Source organism: Schistosoma haematobium, chromosome 7 (assembly GCF_000699445.3).
Source record: "Schistosoma haematobium chromosome 7, whole genome shotgun sequence".
In the NCBI taxonomy this organism is placed as follows: Eukaryota; Metazoa; Platyhelminthes; class Trematoda; order Strigeidida; family Schistosomatidae; genus Schistosoma; species Schistosoma haematobium.
Genome location: NC_067202.1, coordinates 13,730,469 through 13,752,146, shown reverse-complemented (window position 1 = coordinate 13,752,146; position 21,678 = coordinate 13,730,469). Strand labels below are relative to the sequence as shown.

The window sequence follows — 21,678 nt, the reverse complement described above, 5'->3', positions numbered from 1 at the left end:
TCTGGAAGTATTTAACAATATTTAGTTAGACAACTATCGAAAATCTGGAAGCACTGGACGGAGGTCTCATCCTAGTATGGGTCTCCTCAGCAGTGTGTATCCATCACCGAACGACATGACTAAACTCACGAACGCTAGACCCCTAGGCCACTAAGACCTCATCCAACGGTGTGTATCTAAATCGCGCAACCCTCATTGTCTGTAAGTGTATAGATGTCTGATATCCAACATGGTTGGACTCCGCCGGTCACAACTTCTTACTAGAATTACAAAATTTCAAGTAATATTTAAAACTGACTCAACCTATTAGCTTATATGTAACTACGGAGGAAACAAAAAATCAACAGAATGAATTTATTGTATTCTACAAAACAAATGTTATTTGTTTGAAATTGTGATGTAAGGGAACCAGCTACATGAAGTAAGTCGGTTCGTATTAAATACTACAGTTAGCGAGATGTGCAACTTTTGCTGATAATTGTATACCTGTAAATCAGATACATACGTCAGTAAACTAAATGGGAATAATCGATAGCTTTTTAAGTTTTTCAGCAAAATTGTCATAAGTATAGTGGAAATTCTCGAAGTTAAGCGGTTTGAATCATGAACTGATCGTGGCTAAACAACCATTGAAAACCTGGAAGCACTGGACGGCCACTTCGTCCTAGTACGCATCCATGACTGATTTTTACTGGAAATCGAACACAGGACTTCCCACCTAGTACTTAACCTTTAGATTGCTGAATTTGGATCCAATAACGCTAATGTCTAATTTCAGTTAATTTATGATATTGTGCGGTCATCGATTCGACACCTGGATGCGAGGTCATGAATGATAACTGTTAAGGAGCCCCATAACAGGACGAAATAATATAAACTATAAACATTTTATCAGGAAAAAATGCATATTTTTATTTCGTTTAACACTTTATCTGTGAGAGTTGTTCAAATCGAAGAAGACAAAATGAGGTTCGAACACCTACGACTTTATTGGCCAAAAGTTAGATGTCTAACTACAAATTCATCACTATTTTGAAAATACATACATTACATTAGTATTAACTAACTGATTGAATCACGTACATATGAATTAAAACACACGCTTTCACAGATATACTATGCTGGATAAGAAACAACTTATGAAAAAGAACAGATTATTGAGGTAATAAATATAATAATAATAATAAATTATAAACATAAGGCACAATAGTTACCAGATGTGAACTTCGATTAGGTAAAGTTGAGTAAATTGCATTAGATAAATAACTTGGCTTAGGTGGAATTGCAGGGGATGTGTTGATACTAGAAGTAGTAATAGGAATACAAGAATTTTTGATTGTTGAAGACATTGTGCCAGTTTTATTAGTAGCCGTGATAGGACTAGAAGTATTGAGGGATTCAGAAATTATTGGCTTCTCTTCCAAGACATCCAGGATTATGTCAATATGATCACTAGGCAATGATTTCTCATGATCAGTTGAGGCTAAACAGAATTTCCGGTGAAAAATAAACGAAGACTTTAATAAAGAGAAAGAAAAACGTTCAAAAGATCAATACAGGAGAATTCATTTTGGAATGTGAAGTTTGGTGTTTTACATAAGAGAAATACCCAGTGTTCTCCCAAGAACCCATTTGTGAATTGAAACAGTCAATACGTAGATTCTCAAGGTGACATATCATGCTGCCGATACATACACCCAAACTTTCTTTCTAGCTGATTCCGATAACCCCAAACAACTACACGACAACTTCAACACTAGAGAGAAGGGCTGAATCGAGAGTAAAAGCTTTACTCCAAGGTTAGTTTATGTATAGGAAAACGAGGGTACTTTTAGGATTACACGACCTTGGGTAGTCGATATTTTTTCTTAAGAAGTCACACTCCCTAATAATTTGACGTGATGATTTGATCCGACAGAGCAATGAAGTAGAGCAACATCATGAGATACCGATGACAAAACGAGAATAAGTTCATATGCCTTTCCCATAAGATCTAGAAGCTCTTTTAAACTATTAGTTTGAAAACAGGGTTTCACAAGATTTTCTTTTGCCTCATTCCCCAATAGGTGAACTCACTGTATTCACAAACTATGTTTAACCATAGGATACTTGCTTTCCGTATACACCATTTTCGCACTGTTAGAACAGTTAATGAAATCTTTTTGAGAGAGGACTGTATGATGGAAACTAACTAGTTTTTCTTTTTCAAAATACCCTCAAAAGGTTGATTATTAACTAAGATGGTTTGATGATTAATTATTTAGTGAACTATTTGGTAGACAGAATTAAAATAACCGAAAATTGACAACTACTTTTGAATATTCAATAAAATTGTGTTCTAATTTAGATGATAAATTCTGATATGGCTCACAATCGATCACAATGGCGTACGCGTATATACTCTATGTCTTCACTTAAACTACGAGATTAAAATTGCATCATATCTTTCTATGAACTAATTCTTTCTTCCTGTACTATATCCTTATACACAATCTTTCTTTTGTACATTACTACCACTGAAGTGACTACTTCTATGAGTCCGGTGTTCATCTTGTTGTGCTAATGTGGTATATCAACTTGAACTGATGGATATATGTGCCTGGCCTTACGTTGTAGATGACTGACTGTTCATTTATTGAGTGAATATTGCGTTGAGGATTTCATTTTAAGCTGTAAAATTCCCGATATTTATTTTATATTTATTCGATAAGTCATGTTTATAGAGGACATATTTAGACAATTCATCTTATATTGGTTGTTTGAATCTTCTCATGTCATGTTTAATACTGTAATTGACTGGCCTTTCTTGTTATATACGGAAGAATAATGGGTGATAACTGTTAGGATTGTTATTATATATATTCTTATTGTATAACCATTAAGTAATTATGTTATATGTATATTCATATTCCTTTAATTATAAGCTTCCGTTTGACCTATCGACTACTAGAATACGATTTACTATCCCTGAGTTATTCCAAATTTAACAGCTACAATCCTAAACAGAACGAAACAACGAGCATCTTGTATTCAACTTCTAGAAATCATCTAACTTTGTTTATATATAGCTTTAAATGATTAAAATGGATTCGAATCTCGCGAGGCGGGATCATGGATGCGCACTGCTAAGGAGTCCCACACAGTAGGACAAAACGGCCATCCAGTGATTCCAGATTTTCCATGGTGGTCTAGCTTCATGATCTCAACTAATAAAATGGACGAGAAAAATGTTCGAAAGTACCAGATATTTCACTTTTATTGAATAATGTAAAAAAAGGAATGATTATTCTATCCTTGAATATATAAAACACTTGGGATAACGTTCAAATTTATTAACCAAATGAGTAAAAAAAACATGTATTATTGATTGAAACATCCTGTCGTCGATTTCATCTACAACAGTAGCCTGGTGATGAAGCTAATCGATAAGAGATGAACAATTTTATTAACATTAACATGATAATATTTTAAGGAAATATTATTCAAATCTCCCATCTACCAGCCATAAACTGTCAGTAACGCCGAATAAAACGAATGACGAATTTATGTGTTTATAAAATAAAAACACCCTGTTCATGTCTATATGTTATGGTGCAGTTACATACACACACACACTTGCATATATTATTGACATGATGAGTCTAAAATTATGGGTGATTTTATGAAACCGATCACAAAATAGTGCAGTGAACAATTGAAAATTATTATTTGTGAATTATAAATAAATAATTAAATATGTATATTGTTGATCGTAAGTTGTTTGTAGATGACTTTAGTTACTTTCTAACGACAGTTATCGCAAAATACATTATGGTATATATGCCCACACACAGCCATGCGTATATAACCGATGTCAGAGAAGTGCTATTCACTGCTTTCATGCGACAGTACTGTTGTTTACGAAATTGGGAGGATGAAAAGCGAATGTCCGGTGCTTTAACCTGGTTGGTGGACATGAAGGGTCCGCCTATACGAGTTAGAAAATACTGACTGCAAACTAATGGAACACATGAGCTCCATTATCCTAAGACAATAAATGGCATATGAATTTGTTGCTGGTCACCGGCTACCATAAGGTAGCATCTCCCAAAGTTGCTCCACTGCCTTATAGATTAGATCTCTGAGTCAAAGGCTCGGGGAGTGCCTCCTCAAGAAAATAACCTGCTTCGGTATGGGCATCCGGGCGATATCCCAGCCCTCACGCAAACCAAATGAAGCAGTGTGGCGCATACATATTTTGTGCCTCCTTGTACCAATGTTTATGTGTTTAAATAAACTAAATGAAAAATAAAGATTAACTAAAATAAAAAGATTGAAAAGTCAATCCTAACATACCACTGACGACAACAAATCACTAAAAAGAAAATGTTAAGGAGGAGAGATGCAAAATACTAAGAATATTCTGGACGAGAGAAGCTGTTGGAAAACTATTGTGAAATAGGCACAAAAATTAATACGTTTCAATAACATGCCCAAAAATCGGGTCAACACGTTCAGGTTTCTCAGTTGACTGAAGAGAGAGCATGATATAAGAAGGCTTTTATACAAGTTTCAAATTCTCACCTTAGTTAGCGGTCATGGAAGAAAAGAGAATAGAGACATTCTCATGTATTGTAGTGGGATTCGGAGTTAAGAATAAGTCTTACAGTAAACAAACCTACCAGATCTTGAAAGAACCTATTAATTTCATCAATTATATGCAGTTTTTGGTGTCTACCTTAGTCAAAGCCAAAGTGAAGGAAATAATGATATCTATGCTAAATTCATCACATCACAGAGGATCGAACTTAGGACCTCCGACAGCGTTTGCAAACGCTTAACCTCTACACCACTGAGTCAGCATCCAACGAAGTTAGGTGTCTAACTTCAATCAATCCACGATATTGCTTGACCATCTTTCGTTGTCTTCAATACACACAACAGAGAAGAAACAATTATCCAGTTGCGTTCGCAGTTTTCGATATTTATCTAACTAAAATCAAACCGTGGTGTACAAGATGGAATTATGTCTTGATAAAACAAACATATTATTATCAGTACAGGGTTTTAGAGATTGTTGAGTTTTAAATGAGATCATGGACCGATCAATGTTAGACCACCACTGAAAACCTGGAAGTACTGGACGGCCGATTTGTCTTAGTACGGGGTTCCTCAGCGGTGAAATCCACGATCGTGAACGCGACACTAGAACCCAGGACCTACAGTCTTGTACACGAACGCTTAACCTCTAGATTACTGAGTCATTATTAATGGAGTTCAAACGTGTCAAGTGTGAGGCAGTTACTCACCGAAGACAATGGAGGATGGTCGCGCAATACCTTAAACGTATTATTAGTTACATATATACTATGAACACAACTTACAACATGATGTACGACTATTATCCAACCGATTGAAGGTACTCCAACACTACGAAAATGATAAAAAACAAAGTATACGATGAATATTTAAGGTACATATCAACAAAATAACAATAACTCGAATTGACAGTAAAACGATGAGCAATGAATCAAAAACTTAGTAGTGCATTGTATCAATAGTGCATATTTATATGATCAAGAAATGAAATGGAAAGTGAAAATTGCAAGTGTTTCAAATTTTGAAACCGATAACAAGTGTATTTGTGTATAGTTATTACGTTGAATGAAGTGAATATACACACATATATATACATATAATATAACCCACCTCGGATTCAAAACTCTGAAATGCCATTTCTTTTATGAACATGGTAACCTAATGTAAAACAATCAGGGGAATTCATCAAACAAAGTGTTATTTACACCCGTTTATGATGAATCTTATCAAAAATGAAGTTGGAAGCATAGAGCATATAATCAATTATTAACAACTGAACAAAACGAAAACTATTTATTGCTTACACCAGTACTGTTAATTGTCATTCCACTCCGATCATTCATTTGATCATCTACAGATGGTGGACGAGGTGCAGGACCTTTTTTACGTGGTAATGTAGCCAATGCGCTACCATAATGAATTGAAGGTGAATACTGACTGTAAGCTAGACAATAAAGAAGATGAAATGATAATAATAGTATTGACGTCAATAAGTTTACATGATAATGAAGAGGAGATATTAACTTAAAATTTAATGCAAACTTTTGTGTTGGATGGTTGTCTGATTCTGTTACGTGGATGTATGCTTCCTGTTTGAGATCCTAACCTGTTCCTAGAACGAGAAGATATGTAATGAACAAGAAGCTTTGCTGGTAAACTCGAATCAAAATATGAATACACCTTCTCTCATAAATATAGACATATGTCCCTCGGAAAATTGAGAGAAACATGGACGGATAGAAAGCACCCACTACTCGATCGGATTGACCCGACTTATTACAAACAAACTGAAAGCACTAGGATTAAACTAATATTAAGTTTTCAAACTCGGTGATGATCAAAATGTGTAATACTTATAATGTAAACAGATAATGCGTTATGCGTGATAACCACGAACAGAGGTTGAGGACGTTGGATGAGAGCACAGAATCAGTCACAATGGCACATAAACATTCATCACTCTTCATCTTACTCTGAACCTTGAGTCCCAGTATTCCTTCACATGTACCATTGCATAACATGTTCTCAATATTCATTCTTGCTCATTATCACTGCTACTAGATTAGTCCAATATCCTTTGCTATTCATCCTATTAATTTCATTACTTCATGCTAATGTGGTTTGACATATTGAGTAAGTGTACACATTTATATCAGTTTTTATGCTGATTATGACTAGCTGAATGACAGATAAGTAGACGTCGTAATTGTATCAGGTTAGTTCAAGAAGATCCTTAGTAGTTGATCTGAGCCATATGGATAGATATAAACACTGTTTGGTTGGGGTGGAATAGGCATACTAAACATGATCAGTGGTTAAAGATGTTTGTTTTTTGTATCTTAGTGAATAAAATGAGTAAAATATGAGCAGATATTATGTAGATTTGTATAGCAGAGTAGAAAGGAAAACACTTACATCGTGTAGGTTTATTTAATGAAGTTGGTGTGACACTGTTACCTGTGGTACATATATTTTCATCAAAGGTTATTTGTTTCCCAGTTGAATTTGGTTTCGGTGTATACGATTCACATGGATTACGAGTAGAAATCTACAGTTGTAGTTAATTAATTTTTTTTTCCAATTCCAGAATGGATGCACAACACAAAAAAGAAGAGGAAGGTAGATGTAGATGTTAGCAAAAAGATTTGCCACATAAAAAAACACAATAAGAATCGCATTAACATCACGAATCAATTTAAATTAGATAACTATTAGAAACCTGAAAGAACAGAGCATTTATTTTGTCCTCAGCAGCGAACATCCACAACTGCACAACCGACGATCGAACTCAGGGCCTTCGATTTAGCGTGCAATAGCCCAGGACCTAATCGTGTACAAGTTTAACTTTAATCAATCCATGATACTGCGCAATCATCTTCCATTGTCTTTATTGGGTACCTTGGCTTAGTCACATCTGACATGAATTTAAATCAGCTGGTCACAAATTTTCACTAGAGCTTGTAAAATTTCCCTTCAAAGCAAGTCCCTAGTAAGCACATGATAATTGCCAATATGGAGATGTCAGGACTGCTGAACTTAGGCTAACTCAAATCCTATTAGTCAATGTATTGTGAACATTTACTGATTTGTTTGGTTTATGCAAAAGACAATGACATAAATGTCAGCTATCTCATAAATTTACGATGATTAAAACCATAAAATCAGTTAATTTTTAAAACGTTTACAATCGAAAAAGACGTAAAAGAGTAATAGTAGTTGTAAGTAGTACAATTAATTTGTTCATTTATTATGAGATTGTTTTGAGATGAAGGAGAATGATTTACAGCTCCGGATGAGTATTCCATAAGTATTTCATGTCCAGCTATCTGAATAGTTTAGTAATGAAGATTTTCAATGTCTGTATGCTTCTTTTTTTTAAAAAGTATGTGATAATCATATTGTCGGGGAAGACAATAATATTTTTACGACTGAACCATACAGCTCAGAGAATGTAACAAATTCAAATGTAATAATTTATTAAGCTTAAGGTTGTCGTTACGAGTAAGATTTTAGTACAGTTAACAAAATTTGAGTAAACTTGTAATCGCCTTTATTTATTTGAACATATAAATATTGGTAGAAAGGGGTACCGAATACATACGCGCCACACAAGTCAATTGGTTTGTGTATGAGCTATGATAATGCCCAGGTGGTGGTTTTCTTAGGAGACCACTCTCTGAGCCTTTGACCTAGAGATGTAATCTACAGGGCAGTGGAGCAACTTTAGGAGATGCTATTTTATGGTAGCCGGTGACCAGCAATAGATTCATATGCCATTTATAATCTCAGGACCATGGAGCTCAAGTGTTCCATTGGTTTGCAATCAGGATTTTCTAACTCCCCTAGGTGGATCTTCTATAACTACCAACTCCATTGAAGCGCCAGACATTAGCTTTTCGTCCTCTCATTTATGAAATATTATTCACCAAGTGAGGAGACTCCGCTCTGCCTCTCGAAATGCTCTCATATGGCCACTTATATATAGCATCTGCCAGAGAAGTCCTAACCAATCTCTTCTCGAGCCAGAGGTTTTGTCTACAAATTGATAGAACAAAAAATGAATGTCTGGAAGGAGGTTTAAGCCAGGTTGGTGGGTACGGAGCATCCACTCAAAGGATTTAAGAAAACCTGATTCCAAGCTAGTGGTGCACATAATTTCCGGGATCCTAAGAGAACAAATAGCGTACGAATGTATTGTTGGTCATCGACCACCAAAGGGATCAAGTCTCCTAACATTGTTCCACTATTTTGTTCGTGCATTAAACCTCTAGATCAAAGGCTTGGATAGTGACTTCTTAAAAAAACTACCTACGTCAATGTAGGCTACCGGACAGTATCCTAACTACCTTTGTGTGTCATATATATTTTTTTGTTTAAATAAATAAATATAATAAATTACTCACCAATTGATTCACACATTTCATTATAGGAGACAATGAAAATGTTCCTAATTGATAATTATTACTATGAGTTGTTTCTAATTTATTTGACATAGGTACATTTGTAATACTTGGTGAACTAGTTGTAACCAATGTATTTGTAGTCATTGTTATTATCTTTTTATCTATATTATCTTTATAGAAATAATGATTTTTTTCATTATTTATGAATTGAACTGTTGATGTTGTCAATAATGTTGTTACTGATGCTGATGATGATGGTGTTGTTATGGATGAAATATTTAATGGATACCAATTGATTGAATTTAATTGATTTAATAATTCTATTAAATTATTACGATAATTTGATAATTTATCAATAGATCCATTTGTATTAGAAAATAATGAACCAATAGAATCAGTAATTAAACAATTATTTTTACATGAATTATTAGATGCAATGAAATTAGCTAATTTAAGAATATGTTGACAATTTTTATAAGCATCTAATAACAATATATGATTGTTATTATTATTAGTAGTAGTATTAGTATTATTTAATTTGTATTGTATTAATGCATTTTCTACAATATCTAATGCTGTTTGACCATTATGATTAGTTAATTGGAGTATCTGTAGAAGACAGAGAGAAGGGGGGGGTGTTGAGAAAAAGAAGTATAAAACACGTACATTAGAAAAAAATTAACTGACTGTAAACAGGTACTCTCACTTAAAATGTAAATCGATTAAGTGCCAGTTATTTATGATAAAGTCAGTCAGTCATCTACAACGTAGGACCAGGCACATATATGCATCGGTCCAAGTTGCCACGCCTCACTCATTAGCGCAACAAGATCAAAACCAAATTTATAAAGGTAGTCACTTCAATGGTAGTAATGTATAAAAGAAATATTGTGTATAAGGATATAGTACAGGAAGAAGGAATTAGTTTGTAGAAAGAAAGATATAAAGCAATTTTAACCTCAGAGTTTAAGGGGAGACAGAGAGTGTATACACCTACGTCATTGTGATAAATTGTGAGTCATGTCACAGAGTCTCCAACCATTAGTTACGATAGTCACGTGGACCCCAACCAAGTAGTCTGATGAAAGTAGAGTCCGGAACAAATATGTACTACCATATCACATTGAGACGATGAAATGAATTTTTTTTTCAAAAAAAAAAAGACAAGTTGAACAAAGAAATAATTCCTTTGAATTAATTCTTTACCAGAACCCTATACTAATATAATGGCCACGTTTCACGAACTACTGTACAATATACTCATCCCTTAATTGATAGACGGATAATCTCATCTTCGTCGTACGTGACGTAAGTTGACAAAACCCAAACGACCTTTTTGAATCCTTGTTGAGATTTCGCCAGACACCCACCCATTAGGGGTAATCAGACTTCTGAGATAAGTGAAGTTGTCCATGCGTTAGACTACTACACCATCTATCCCTAGTTCAGGTGTTGACATAGGCCAGTCCTGAAATAAAATTTGCATTTACAGGGGTAGAAACGTATGCCAAACATCCTGACATTGTTGCTCAATGCTACCAAAAGACTTTGCATTTTATCAGCGTCTACACCAAACAGGACTATGTCATTTGCGTATTCTAAGTCAGTGAATGGACCTCCTGGTATGGGGATCAATTCCCGAAAATTCAGACGACGAAAGTGTTATTTCCAGCAGTAGGTCTATGATGAAATTAAACCAAAATAGAGATAGACAGCTCTGTGGGACATCACTTGAGGTTGTAAAATCAGATGATAGTTCGCCGTAGTAGTGTTCGTGTAAAGAGTCTTTACAAGGTTTAGGTATTTCTGAGGTACACCTTTCAATTACAGACAAAGCCACAGAACCTCTAGGTTTACAGAGTTAAATGTTGCTTTTAAGTCACTTAGTTAGTTACACAATGTTTGTAAAAGTAAAATTGAAACTAAGGTGCATTTTCGTAATCAGTTAATTATTACAGGTAGTTACATAAGTGTAGGAATCGAAATTGAAATAGGACGTAAACGTAAATGTTTTTTTGTTAATTGTGGGACTTGGATTTCTAATTCTAATTTTACGTAACATATTTAATAATCTTATTATCTAATTTTCACTGCGGTAATTAATTATAGACCAATTACTCAGTTTTGTTTTATTTATGACTTAATATCTGATACGTCTTGTTGTGCAGTCAGGTATTTATTGTATATTATCGAATTTATATTTAGCTATAAAGAATAGAATGGGTCGATTGTTAATATAAGATAGATCTGGCCGTCGTATTCGTGTTCTGAATGATTATTAAAGTAGGTATGTGTTGAACCGTTAGGGATAAGTAATTCGCAGCCGTTGACATATTGTGGTCAGGAAAAAGTCATAATGTCACTAGATAAAGAGAATGTCTATGATGCTGATTAGACATAAACTGAACAAGTCATTAAACGATACCTATAATCCAACCACTCTATAATTAGTAACCCGATCGTGCTGACAGTAATGTAACAACAATATGAGGTAACAAGCTCGTCGATGTGTTCAGATATCATGAAGCTAGAACATAACAGAAAAAAATAGATACTTACTGGTGTTGGAATCCCGCCAGCTTGAACAATTAATTTTAATGCATCCACACATCCATAACGAGCGGCATGATGTAGTGCTGTATCACCCAATTTATTGGCACGTTTTAAACTACCTCTTCAAATGTAAATATACAACACAAATATCAGATAAAAAAGTTAAAAGAACACTGATAATTGTAATTTGAACAAACAAGACATTATTTGAGATTTCCCTTAAAATCGAGAAGTAGATTAAAAAGCGAAATAAAATATATGAAAATGAAACAGACCAACTCAACGCTGGAAGTATCCAATCACTAATCACATGAATATATATAGACTTTGATCTTGATCGGTTATTATTGACACATGTGCCCTAGTATTGTTTACATATCTGTCTTAATTGCCACCCCTTTTGACTTGATTCTCGAAATGTTAGTTGTCGGTGAATTAAATTGGATCGGCTGTGTTATATCCAAACGAAGAATAAATGAATGGTAACATCTAGGAATTGTTTATGGGCTATTATTATATATTCTTATTGGATTACTATTAAGTAACTACATTATATGTATATCCATATTCCTTCTATCATAAAACAGGTTGATAAATTGTATCTTCCCTCTTTTGAATACATTTTGTAGGTAGTTGAAATATGCCAATAGCTCACTCTATACTGAACTTAGTGCCAATGATGTGATATAAAAAAGGAATCGATGATTAAACCACTCTGAGATCAGAGAACGAAACGTTACCAGAATTTCTCCTTATGGGTGATATGATATAAAATTCTTTCACTCTTAAATATCGTGTTAAAGCAATCCTTTTCTTGATTCTGACTGGTTTATCCCTATACTACACTTTCATTACACGTTTTAGTTCAACGTAAACCCTATAGAAAAAATACTGAGTTTAAAAAAATTGAAACCGCATTTAAGAAATGCAGAAAGACATATAGAATTGTACGGATCAATTTCAGCAAGTCACAACCTTAATTTGTGAACAAAGTCAGAGATCAACTAATTCACAGGCATTTATTAAAGCGGGGTAGCGACTAGGAGTGGAATCAATGGAGTGAGTTTCATCCTGTCTGGGGCCCGTAAACCGGATGTACCTGTGTCTTAGTGTTGATATTTACGAGAAAACATGCGAATGTTTCCAAACTGAATTCCTATCTATTGCATATATCATTAGTAAGCTACTCATTGTTTCAAGTATCCATTAAGTTAATGAGTTAAGATAGTTATTAACTGAATAGATTAATTTAAGTTCTTACACATTAACCTAAAACCGCTGAGTAGATTAGTGGCTATCTAGCCTCAGTAGGCTAAATGGATACCACAATAGTCGTTTAAAGTGAAGTTCAAGTCTCGATGTGAACATCAACACTGAGATATAGAAAATATATCCAGCTTTAAAAAACCAAGTAGGATGAAACTTGAGTCCTGGATTCCACTACAGGCCACAATCCACCTTTAATTTTTTTAAAAAAATCTAGCAACTTAATAGTAATATCAAGGATACACAAATACCAATATAAAAACTGATCAATTCCAGTCCTTAATAAAAAACCGTAGGAAATTACGATACAATTTAAATAGAATTCATAAACCGTTTACAATAGCTTACTCATACAACATGCAATAAACACATACATACACACGACATCCACTATTCATCCATTCAAAGTGGGGGGAAAAAGTCAGTTGTAAAATGAGAGAAAAGGAAGGATCAACAGCCCCCCTCTTCAAAAAGAATACAACATCGGGTCAATTTATAAAACAGTAATATATATACAGGAAATTTTTTTAAAAAAAACAAAAAAAAAAACAAAACAAGTTGTCTATAAATAAACAAAAAACATATCGAAATGTATAAATGCGCACATATACACACATAATACACTTGTAAGTGAATTGGTAAATAGTCTCTGTGTATCTAAAGCCTGTGTTTTACATTTACAAAATCGAGGCGATGATTCATTACCATTAATCAAATGTTTTGCTTAAGGGAAAAAAATGCACAATGAGAATGTGTATTAAGTGGAAGAATGAAAATATCCTAAAGTATCAAGTAGGGGATGATTATCGCTGGTCATTCATGAGTGTTATATCTGAACGAAGAAAAAGTGAATGGTAACTATTGTATAACTATTAAGTAACTGTATTATATGTACATACATGTTCCTTTTATTATAAGCTTTCATTTGAACTGTTGGCTACTGTTATACGAATTACTGTTCTTGAGTAATTCCAAATCATTTAGTTACAGTCTTCTGTACTCACATCCACTTTTAACTTCATCTTCTATAATTACTATATTCTGTTTCATGGCATGATGCGGTATGGTCTGCTTGTATATAAACTACGTATGTCTGAAATATATACGATTCATACAGTGGAGGCTGAGATTTTGTTTTACACTCAAACGGGCAGGGTTAGGTGAGAGGGACCAATTAGGATTCCGAGTAAACGTATGGCTGCTCGTGCTGGCTAACTGTCTGTCAACCAATACAAAATTCGGAAAGTTCAATACGACCATCAAGACAGTTCTACTTTGTGGAGCTGAAACATGGAGAACTATTACAACCACCATCAAAAGAGTCCACACAATTATAAACAGTTTTATACGCAAAATATTCCAGACCATAGGCCAGACACCATCAACAACAACCTGCTTCCAGGTTAACAAGAAAGTAAGAAAAGACGCTGTAGGTGGATAGGACATACATTACGGAAATCATCAGACGGAATCACTAGGCAAGTGCTAACTCGGAATCTTAAAGGTGGAAGTCAAAGAGGAAGACTAAGGAACACATTAAGTCGAGAATCGGAGGCAGACATCAACGAATGAATAGCGACTGCAAACAACTAGGAATGGGAGCTCGAGACAGAGTTGCTTGGAGAATTCTCGTTGGCGGCTTCTGATCTCCACGACAGGTAACAGGCGTAAGTAGTATCACACCAGTATAGAATTATGAATTGAACTATACAGTAGCAGTTTATCTACTTGTTGCCATCTTGTTCTGTACTAAATAGTGAGTGAGCAAGTATGAGAGAAACTGTATCCTGAACTGAAAGGCACTAAGTATTGATTTCAACTGTCATTGGGTTATTGAACAAAAGAAAATGATTGGTCCTATACAGATAATCTGCAAGAAGTAATCAATAATCGGACTATATAAAACTCTATTCAATTATTAATGACCTGATCACACAAGACTCAATACCATTTAAGTACATCTACGATTTTTGACATTACACATACAACAAAGGAATAATAAGAACAGAAAAACAAAAGAAACGGGATAAACTCACGATGAAGAATTTTGTAAGATGAATTCCACTAATGGTAAATTATTATGTGGTGATTTCTCAAATTCATGATTATCAATTACACTCCATGTTGTTGCTTCACGATTACTACTATTATCAAAATTTAAAAAAGATTCAGTTATTTGTTGTTCTTCACTTAAATCAGATACATTAACGTTGTTTCCATGAGAATAATTTAATCTGGATTTTATTAAAAATTTACTAGTTTTCTCAACAGCTATATGTAACGCAGTTGTTCCAGGCAAAAGTGAATAAGAATCATCATCGTTATCTTCTGGTTGAAATGGTGTCATAGGATCTAGTCGTTCAGCAAATACCTATGAACAGAACGAAAAAATAATGAAGTGATGAATTAAAATGACTTGATTAATCCAATAATCAGTAAGCATAATTGAGCCATTTAGTTATTATCAACTTAGAACCTGGTAAATATGTGCTTGACCAAAGTTAAATAGTTGAAACTACGTAGTAGTGTTGAACACTGAGAATATGGTTCGCGAAGACAGGAAAAAAGAATGTATGAAGGAATATTAAGACACGAAGAGTTATGTCACGTTTTAGTTTGGTTGTCCCTAAATCTTTTTCAAATAGTAGTTCACATTACAGGAGAACCTCATCAAATGTGGGCAGATTGCCCCGAAAGAATTATTCAACAAAAATAATCTACACGGTAAAATATATGGAAGCAACGAGAGGAGTTTGAATCGAAAACTTATGCACTGTCCTGGTGAGGTATTGTAAATCTACCAATTCAAACCTTAAATTTGCATGCCGAAGCAACACGTACAACCTTTCATTCTTCCATGAGCTTAATTCTCTTCTGCAGTACATCTTGGTCTTAATTTTGTTTCTATAATTACTTTGTACTTCTTTAAAACTGTTATTTTAAGCAGAGATGGATAGTGAATAGGAGTAGAATTCACAACGCGCCGTTTCGTTCCATTTCTGTTTCGTCAGCTTGATGTACCTACCACATCCAAGAGTTGACGTTCACTCTTAGATAAGAATATATCCATTTAGCTACTGAGTTCAGATAGCTACTGCCTTGTTTAATGGAATGAATTTACATTACATTTGTTTGTTTCTCCCGATTGTTGTTTAGAACTGTGATCAGTTATGATTTATCCTCTAAAAAATTCCCGTGATTATTGTTTAATTGCTAGGTGGACAATTACCACGCATATTTGTGACCTGTAAAATATTTTCATTCTCTTCTATCCTCTAACCGATCACAATCAGCATGGAAACTTTTCTTTTGGTATTTGAAATCATAAATCACTATATGATGTAAACTCTTTTTTATTCTTCTACGGACTCATATATTTATCAAACAATTAAACATAAGAATATGAAGCTTAAGTAAATGATTTTATAGAAAGCATTGATTCGAGTTGGACTTTTACAAAGGTTGCATACCGATTCCATGGTGAAACGTCTTTGAGCGAGACCTAAAGTCCTGGATTTGAGTCCCGTATGCGATACCGTAGCCGTGCAGTCCCTTACTAGGACGAAACAGCCGTCCGGTGCTTCCAGTTTCTCAATGGTAGTCTAACTTAAATCGGTTCATGATAACAATGACTGAAAGTTTTTTCTTCGCTGATTTCTCCCTGATTTTTATTAATTTATTGACACAATGAATTACAATAATTATCTATCAGTTATCACTAATACTAGTCATCATCTTACCTGAATAAGTAATGATAAATTACCGGTTTTCACTGCTCTTAACAGATCACGTCTTAAAAATCGTTCTGCAATAGGATCACGAGTAGTTGAAATATCATCTGAGAAAGATTTATTATTGTTCGTATTATAATCTAGTGAATTCGATGTTACAATTAAAGAATCCGATGTTGTTTTCGTGATAAAACGTCGATCAACATATTTTGATTTAATAAAATTACGTCTTTGTGTCATTCCATCAGTTGGATCACTAAAAATTAAAAAAAGTAATAAAATTATTCAAATTGAAGATTGATATAACAGATGGTTTGAAATATTTCGCTCTCTCTCTCTCTTGAGTATACTACGATATTACGTCAATACAACAATAAGAGTAGTTACGTTATATCAGATCCAGAAGAGAGAATCAGAGTATAAACTAAATAATACAGTGAGACTAAAATGTATATACAACCTTTGAGTGGTGTCTTAGGGACCTTGAGAATATCCACCTACTTACTAGGGCTAAATGAGGGTTATAACATAGTGTGAGGAATTAGAAGCTGAAGTTTATTTGATTCCTTTTCTTAATTGGTATTAATGATATCATTAGTGCTTGCCCCGTAATGTATGTCCTATCCACCTGCAGTGTCTTTTCTTGTTTTCCTGTTGACATGCATGTTGGTTTGTTCTGTCACAGCAGGATGTTGTTGATTGTGTCTGGCCTATGGATCTGGAATATTTTACGTAGACAACTGTTTATAAACGCGTGCACTCTTTAGATGGTGGTTGTAGTAGTTCTACAAGTTCCAACTCCGTACAGTAGAACTGTCTTGACGTTCAAATTGAAGATTCTGAATTTGATATTGGTTGACAGACAGTTGTTTCGAGTCGCTTATATACATCAACTGTTGGAATAGTGTCCTTGCTTTGCGATGCTTGCAGTGACGTCTGCATCAGATCCTCCACGTTTATCGATGATTTTGACCAGTTACGTGAAAGTTTCCACCTGTTCCATAATTTTTCCATGAACTGTGATTGGATTGGTGTATTCTGTGTTGTATTTAAGGATCTTAGTTTTTTCCTCTGTGTATGTTGAAGCCTACTGATGCAGAAGCTGCTGCTACACTGGTTGTTTTCACACACATTTGTTCGTGTGTAGGGGAGGTCTGGTGGGTTCAGTTTAGTTAGTGCATCCAAGAGTTCATCAAAATGTCCTGCCCACCTGTTGCGCTGTTCTTGAATTTCAGTGACCTGCTTGCCTTCTTTGTTCTTGACTGGTCACTCTGTTTTAAAATACTTCTTTGCTAGTTTCTTCGTTGTATCATATAACTGTCTCATAATCCCATCTCTAGCAGCTTTTTCCGCTGTCATTGCTAGGTCTTTCACGTACTTTCGCATGTCGGCTCTAATATGCCTTTTCACTTGCATGTTTGCCTCTGTGTATTCGGTCTATGACTGGGCTTTCTCTACTCTTGTTCAACTGCTGTTAATTGCTGTCTTCTTGTTCTTCATTTCTTAAATCCTGTCTGGGGTTTCGATAGAGATGCATTTTTTATGATGGCGCTTCTTTCCGCTCAGCACCTGGCACGTTGAAGTTAGTGCTTCATAACGAAAGTGAATAATCAAAATAGCTTTATCCCTTATTCATTACCTCAAGATCTCGGACTCTATTTACGTATAATATTGATATGCAGTTTTGATTTTCCAACTCTCCTTCCTAGAGGGACTCTTTAAACCCATCAACCAGGTCTAAGCGATGGAATTTCATTTCTCGTCCATTTCGTTTTATAAGCAACAACCGACAGCCCATGAATGCAGGAAGTAGAACTTTCACGACAGGGACATAAAAGCGCATAACCGCATAAGAGCGTTTTGACAGGTAGAGTTTACTGTCCTATCCGGGGATTCAGTTACAATAAATAATATGAAAATTATTTTATCTTCCCCTATTTGTCTTTCATTTAAAAGATTTTATGGACAGAGTCAAGAGAATGAAAACTAATAAATTTATTTTCATAAAAGAAATAATAAAGGTATGCTTAAGTATATAACAAAAAATTCATATTTCAAATTCTACTTACGTAACAGGATCTAAAGCGTTCGGTTTACTTTCTGCAGGCAAACTAGACTCATATACACTATTAAACAGTTGATTCCCGATGAATCGAGGTAACTGAAATAATCGGGAGAAAAAAAGAGGCAACATCCGAAACAATTAAGATTACAATTATGAACTAATTGTTAGTAGAATGTTAGACTGGATTGGAATTCAGGACGCGCGTTTCGTCCCATTTGAGACTCGTCAGCTGGATGTGTCTGCATCTCCGAGTCGATTTTCACTCTGGTATTCAAACCCAGTACCGTTCACTTCAAACGCCATCGCCTAATCCGCTTAGCTACTGAGTCCTGATAACCATCTGCTTGTGCAATGGAGCGAAGTTTTAAATTCACTTGATGTTGTCTACTTGTATCTTCCCACTGTTATTTAGGTCCTAAATAACAATCAAGTGGCTATCAGGACTCAGTAGCTTAGTGGATAGCGCGATGGCGTTTGAAGTGAACGGTACTGGGTTTGAATACCAGAGTGAACCTCAACTCCGAGATGCAGACACATCCAGCAGACGAATCCCAAATAGGACGAATCACGCGTCAAACTGTATTCCACTACTAGCCACTATTCAACTTTGCTTATAAAACTTGTGAACTAAGGCAATATTGAGGCAGACCGCACATGTTGCACATAACCCAATAAGAGACTGGTTAACTGCAGTCCTAAATAACAATGGGAAAATACAAGTAAACAAAATCAAGCGAATTTAAACTGAATTGTTTCAAAAATTAGGCGGATTTTTAAAGAATATTTAATAATTGCAAAAGAGTTTTGGTACGGACAGTACAACTGTGGGTATTATTGAATTGAATCGTAGTTTAGACAAAAATTAATTTGGACTGACTACCTATAATCTAACTGTGCAAATATTACAGAAAACCTTCCCAATTGAAACTTATTAGATTTAAAGAAATAAAAATGAATGCTAACTGTGTAAGTAATCATGAGATACGTTTTTTTCTCTAAACAATAAAATTCCAGCAAATTACGACAATGGTAGGTACCAGAAAGTTGTAAATGACAACACTATGATTGTAAAAATCTTTTTCTTCATTTCTATCTCCTTTGAAGTAAAGAAGGTTGGGATACATTGGAATGTGTGAATCAATACTGTCCCTAAATCCTAACCATAAACCATTAATCCGAAAACAAAACATAATCCAGTAATCCTATATTTTATGAACGAACTAATTACACAGTGATTTTTGATTAATTACGCAGAATTTATCACTCATACGGCTATAAAGCATTCTGGCATGTTGGTTGAGGCAAAATCCTGATGAAAACTGTTACCCGAAATCCCTAACCCTTACTAAAAACAATTTAAGAACTCTTAAAAATTTATTTAGGTCCTTTTAATGGTTTGAGGAGATGAAGATCTATACCCATGTGAATAGATTTATAATTATTTGTTGTTGTTTGAATTACAGATCGAGGAACCTGTAGAAGAATTTAATAGGTTCATTAATTATGTGAAATCTTTTTACGCTATGCAATATCATTGATTTTTTTCTAGAAACTATGAATCTACAAAAACTGTTTTCTGGTTGGGTAAAAACTGGTCGAAAATGTATGGCTTACTCTTAAGCGACTCACTTACTGGTAATCTTTTACGGGTACCCAAACGACTAACGCTCCATTGTTATCTATAGTTATGTACTGTAATCGCAAAAAAATTCATTATCTCCACTAATGACTTTATACAAATTAATTCCTCTACTTGGTCAAAAAATACTCGATCGAAATCAGTGCAATGATTAAATGCAGGTTTGTAAATGTGCACTACCGCTGAGAAGTCCAATGCTAGAATGAAACGGCTATTTAGTGCTTCTAGGTTTTTAATGATGGTCTAATTTAGATCAGTTCAGGATTTCAATGTCTATACGGCTTAACCGTATAGTTATTTTATGACATCCATAAGCACACATCTTTAAAACGCCATATTTATTTTACGAAACCAGTATACAATATGAAGTCAATGTATGAACTAGAACAGAATTTAATTACGATTGTTTATTAACCAAGATTCATTCAGTACACCAGTTTTTTTCACTAACATAGTGATTTGCTTCCCGTCGATATGGGATATGATCAATGAAAGCTTTCAAATAAATATTGTAAGTAGACGCATCGATGTATAGAGAATAAATAATTACATAAGTCAAAACTACCAGTAGACTGGTAGACCAGAAATCTATTAGGAGATAGAGCATAAAGTGATAACATACCAGTATATTCTAATTAGTTTTTCGAAGAAAATTTCTAATTAAACTGTAGAAAAGAATTAAAACAATATCAGGAAGGCCTGTCACGGTGCAAAAAAAGAGTACATCGTTGAGACTAACTGACAGTTACGTACTGCTACTATTAGCTAGAAATTCACTGATTTAAATATGTAACTTCAAAAAAAAAGACCACTAAACAATTTGCTGTGAGAGTAATTTCCATAAACATAAAGAGTACACCTAGAGTTTTTTTCTTATCTAGATTAGAGCCGGTTATTAATTCAACACATTTACATTTGATAATAGGGTGAGTTCGTTCTCCCTCACGAAATTCTCTTATACACACAGTCTTGCTCAATGCCTCCATGCAGTGGGAGTGTTATTTACGAAGTTGAGGGAGGAGAAACTGAACATTAGGCGTTTACATTGGGGTGATGGATATAGCTGATCCACATCTAGAGAGAAAAATTAGAAAACCAATAGTGTAGATTGTATCCAAGATCTTGAGAGAACAAATAGAGTATGGAGTAATTTCAGGTCATCAGTTACAATGGGACGGTATCTCGTGACATTACTTTACTACCTTGTTGATTAGACCTGTCTGGGTGAAAGGTATGGAGAGTGGCCCTCTTGAGAAAACGTCAATTACTTTGGTTTGGTTACCCGAACAGTATCCCAGTTTGTACACACAAAATAATTCTACGTGCGCATACTATATTTAGAGCCAGATTGTCCTACATTTTATGTGAATTACATAACTAACAGTTCTTACTATGATTTTATTGTTGTCAACTAGTTGAAATATTCTTTCTTTTGAAAACGAC

The 21,678-nt window shown here is 34.5% G+C and overlaps 1 protein-coding gene across 2 annotated transcripts in view; it reads right to left on the bottom strand.

Moving 5' to 3' along the window:
* ASAP1_1 (Arf-GAP with SH3 domain, ANK repeat and PH domain-containing protein 1) overlaps positions 1-21,678 on the bottom strand; it is a 53,498-nt gene that overhangs the window by 8,778 nt on the left and 23,042 nt on the right. For both annotated transcript variants that reach the window (XM_051218044.1, XM_051218045.1), the window contains exons 14-22: positions 18,601-18,692; positions 16,541-16,787; positions 14,837-15,171; positions 11,541-11,655; positions 8,982-9,590; positions 6,994-7,126; positions 5,883-6,022; positions 5,364-5,409; positions 1,215-1,483 (exon numbers count right to left, since the gene is read on the bottom strand). In XM_051218044.1, coding sequence (XP_051064475.1) covers positions 1,215-1,483; positions 5,364-5,409; positions 5,883-6,022; positions 6,994-7,126; positions 8,982-9,590; positions 11,541-11,655; positions 14,837-15,171; positions 16,541-16,787; positions 18,601-18,692 — 1,986 coding nt within the window. The remainder of the gene's footprint in view (positions 1-1,214; positions 1,484-5,363; positions 5,410-5,882; positions 6,023-6,993; positions 7,127-8,981; positions 9,591-11,540; positions 11,656-14,836; positions 15,172-16,540; positions 16,788-18,600; positions 18,693-21,678) is intronic.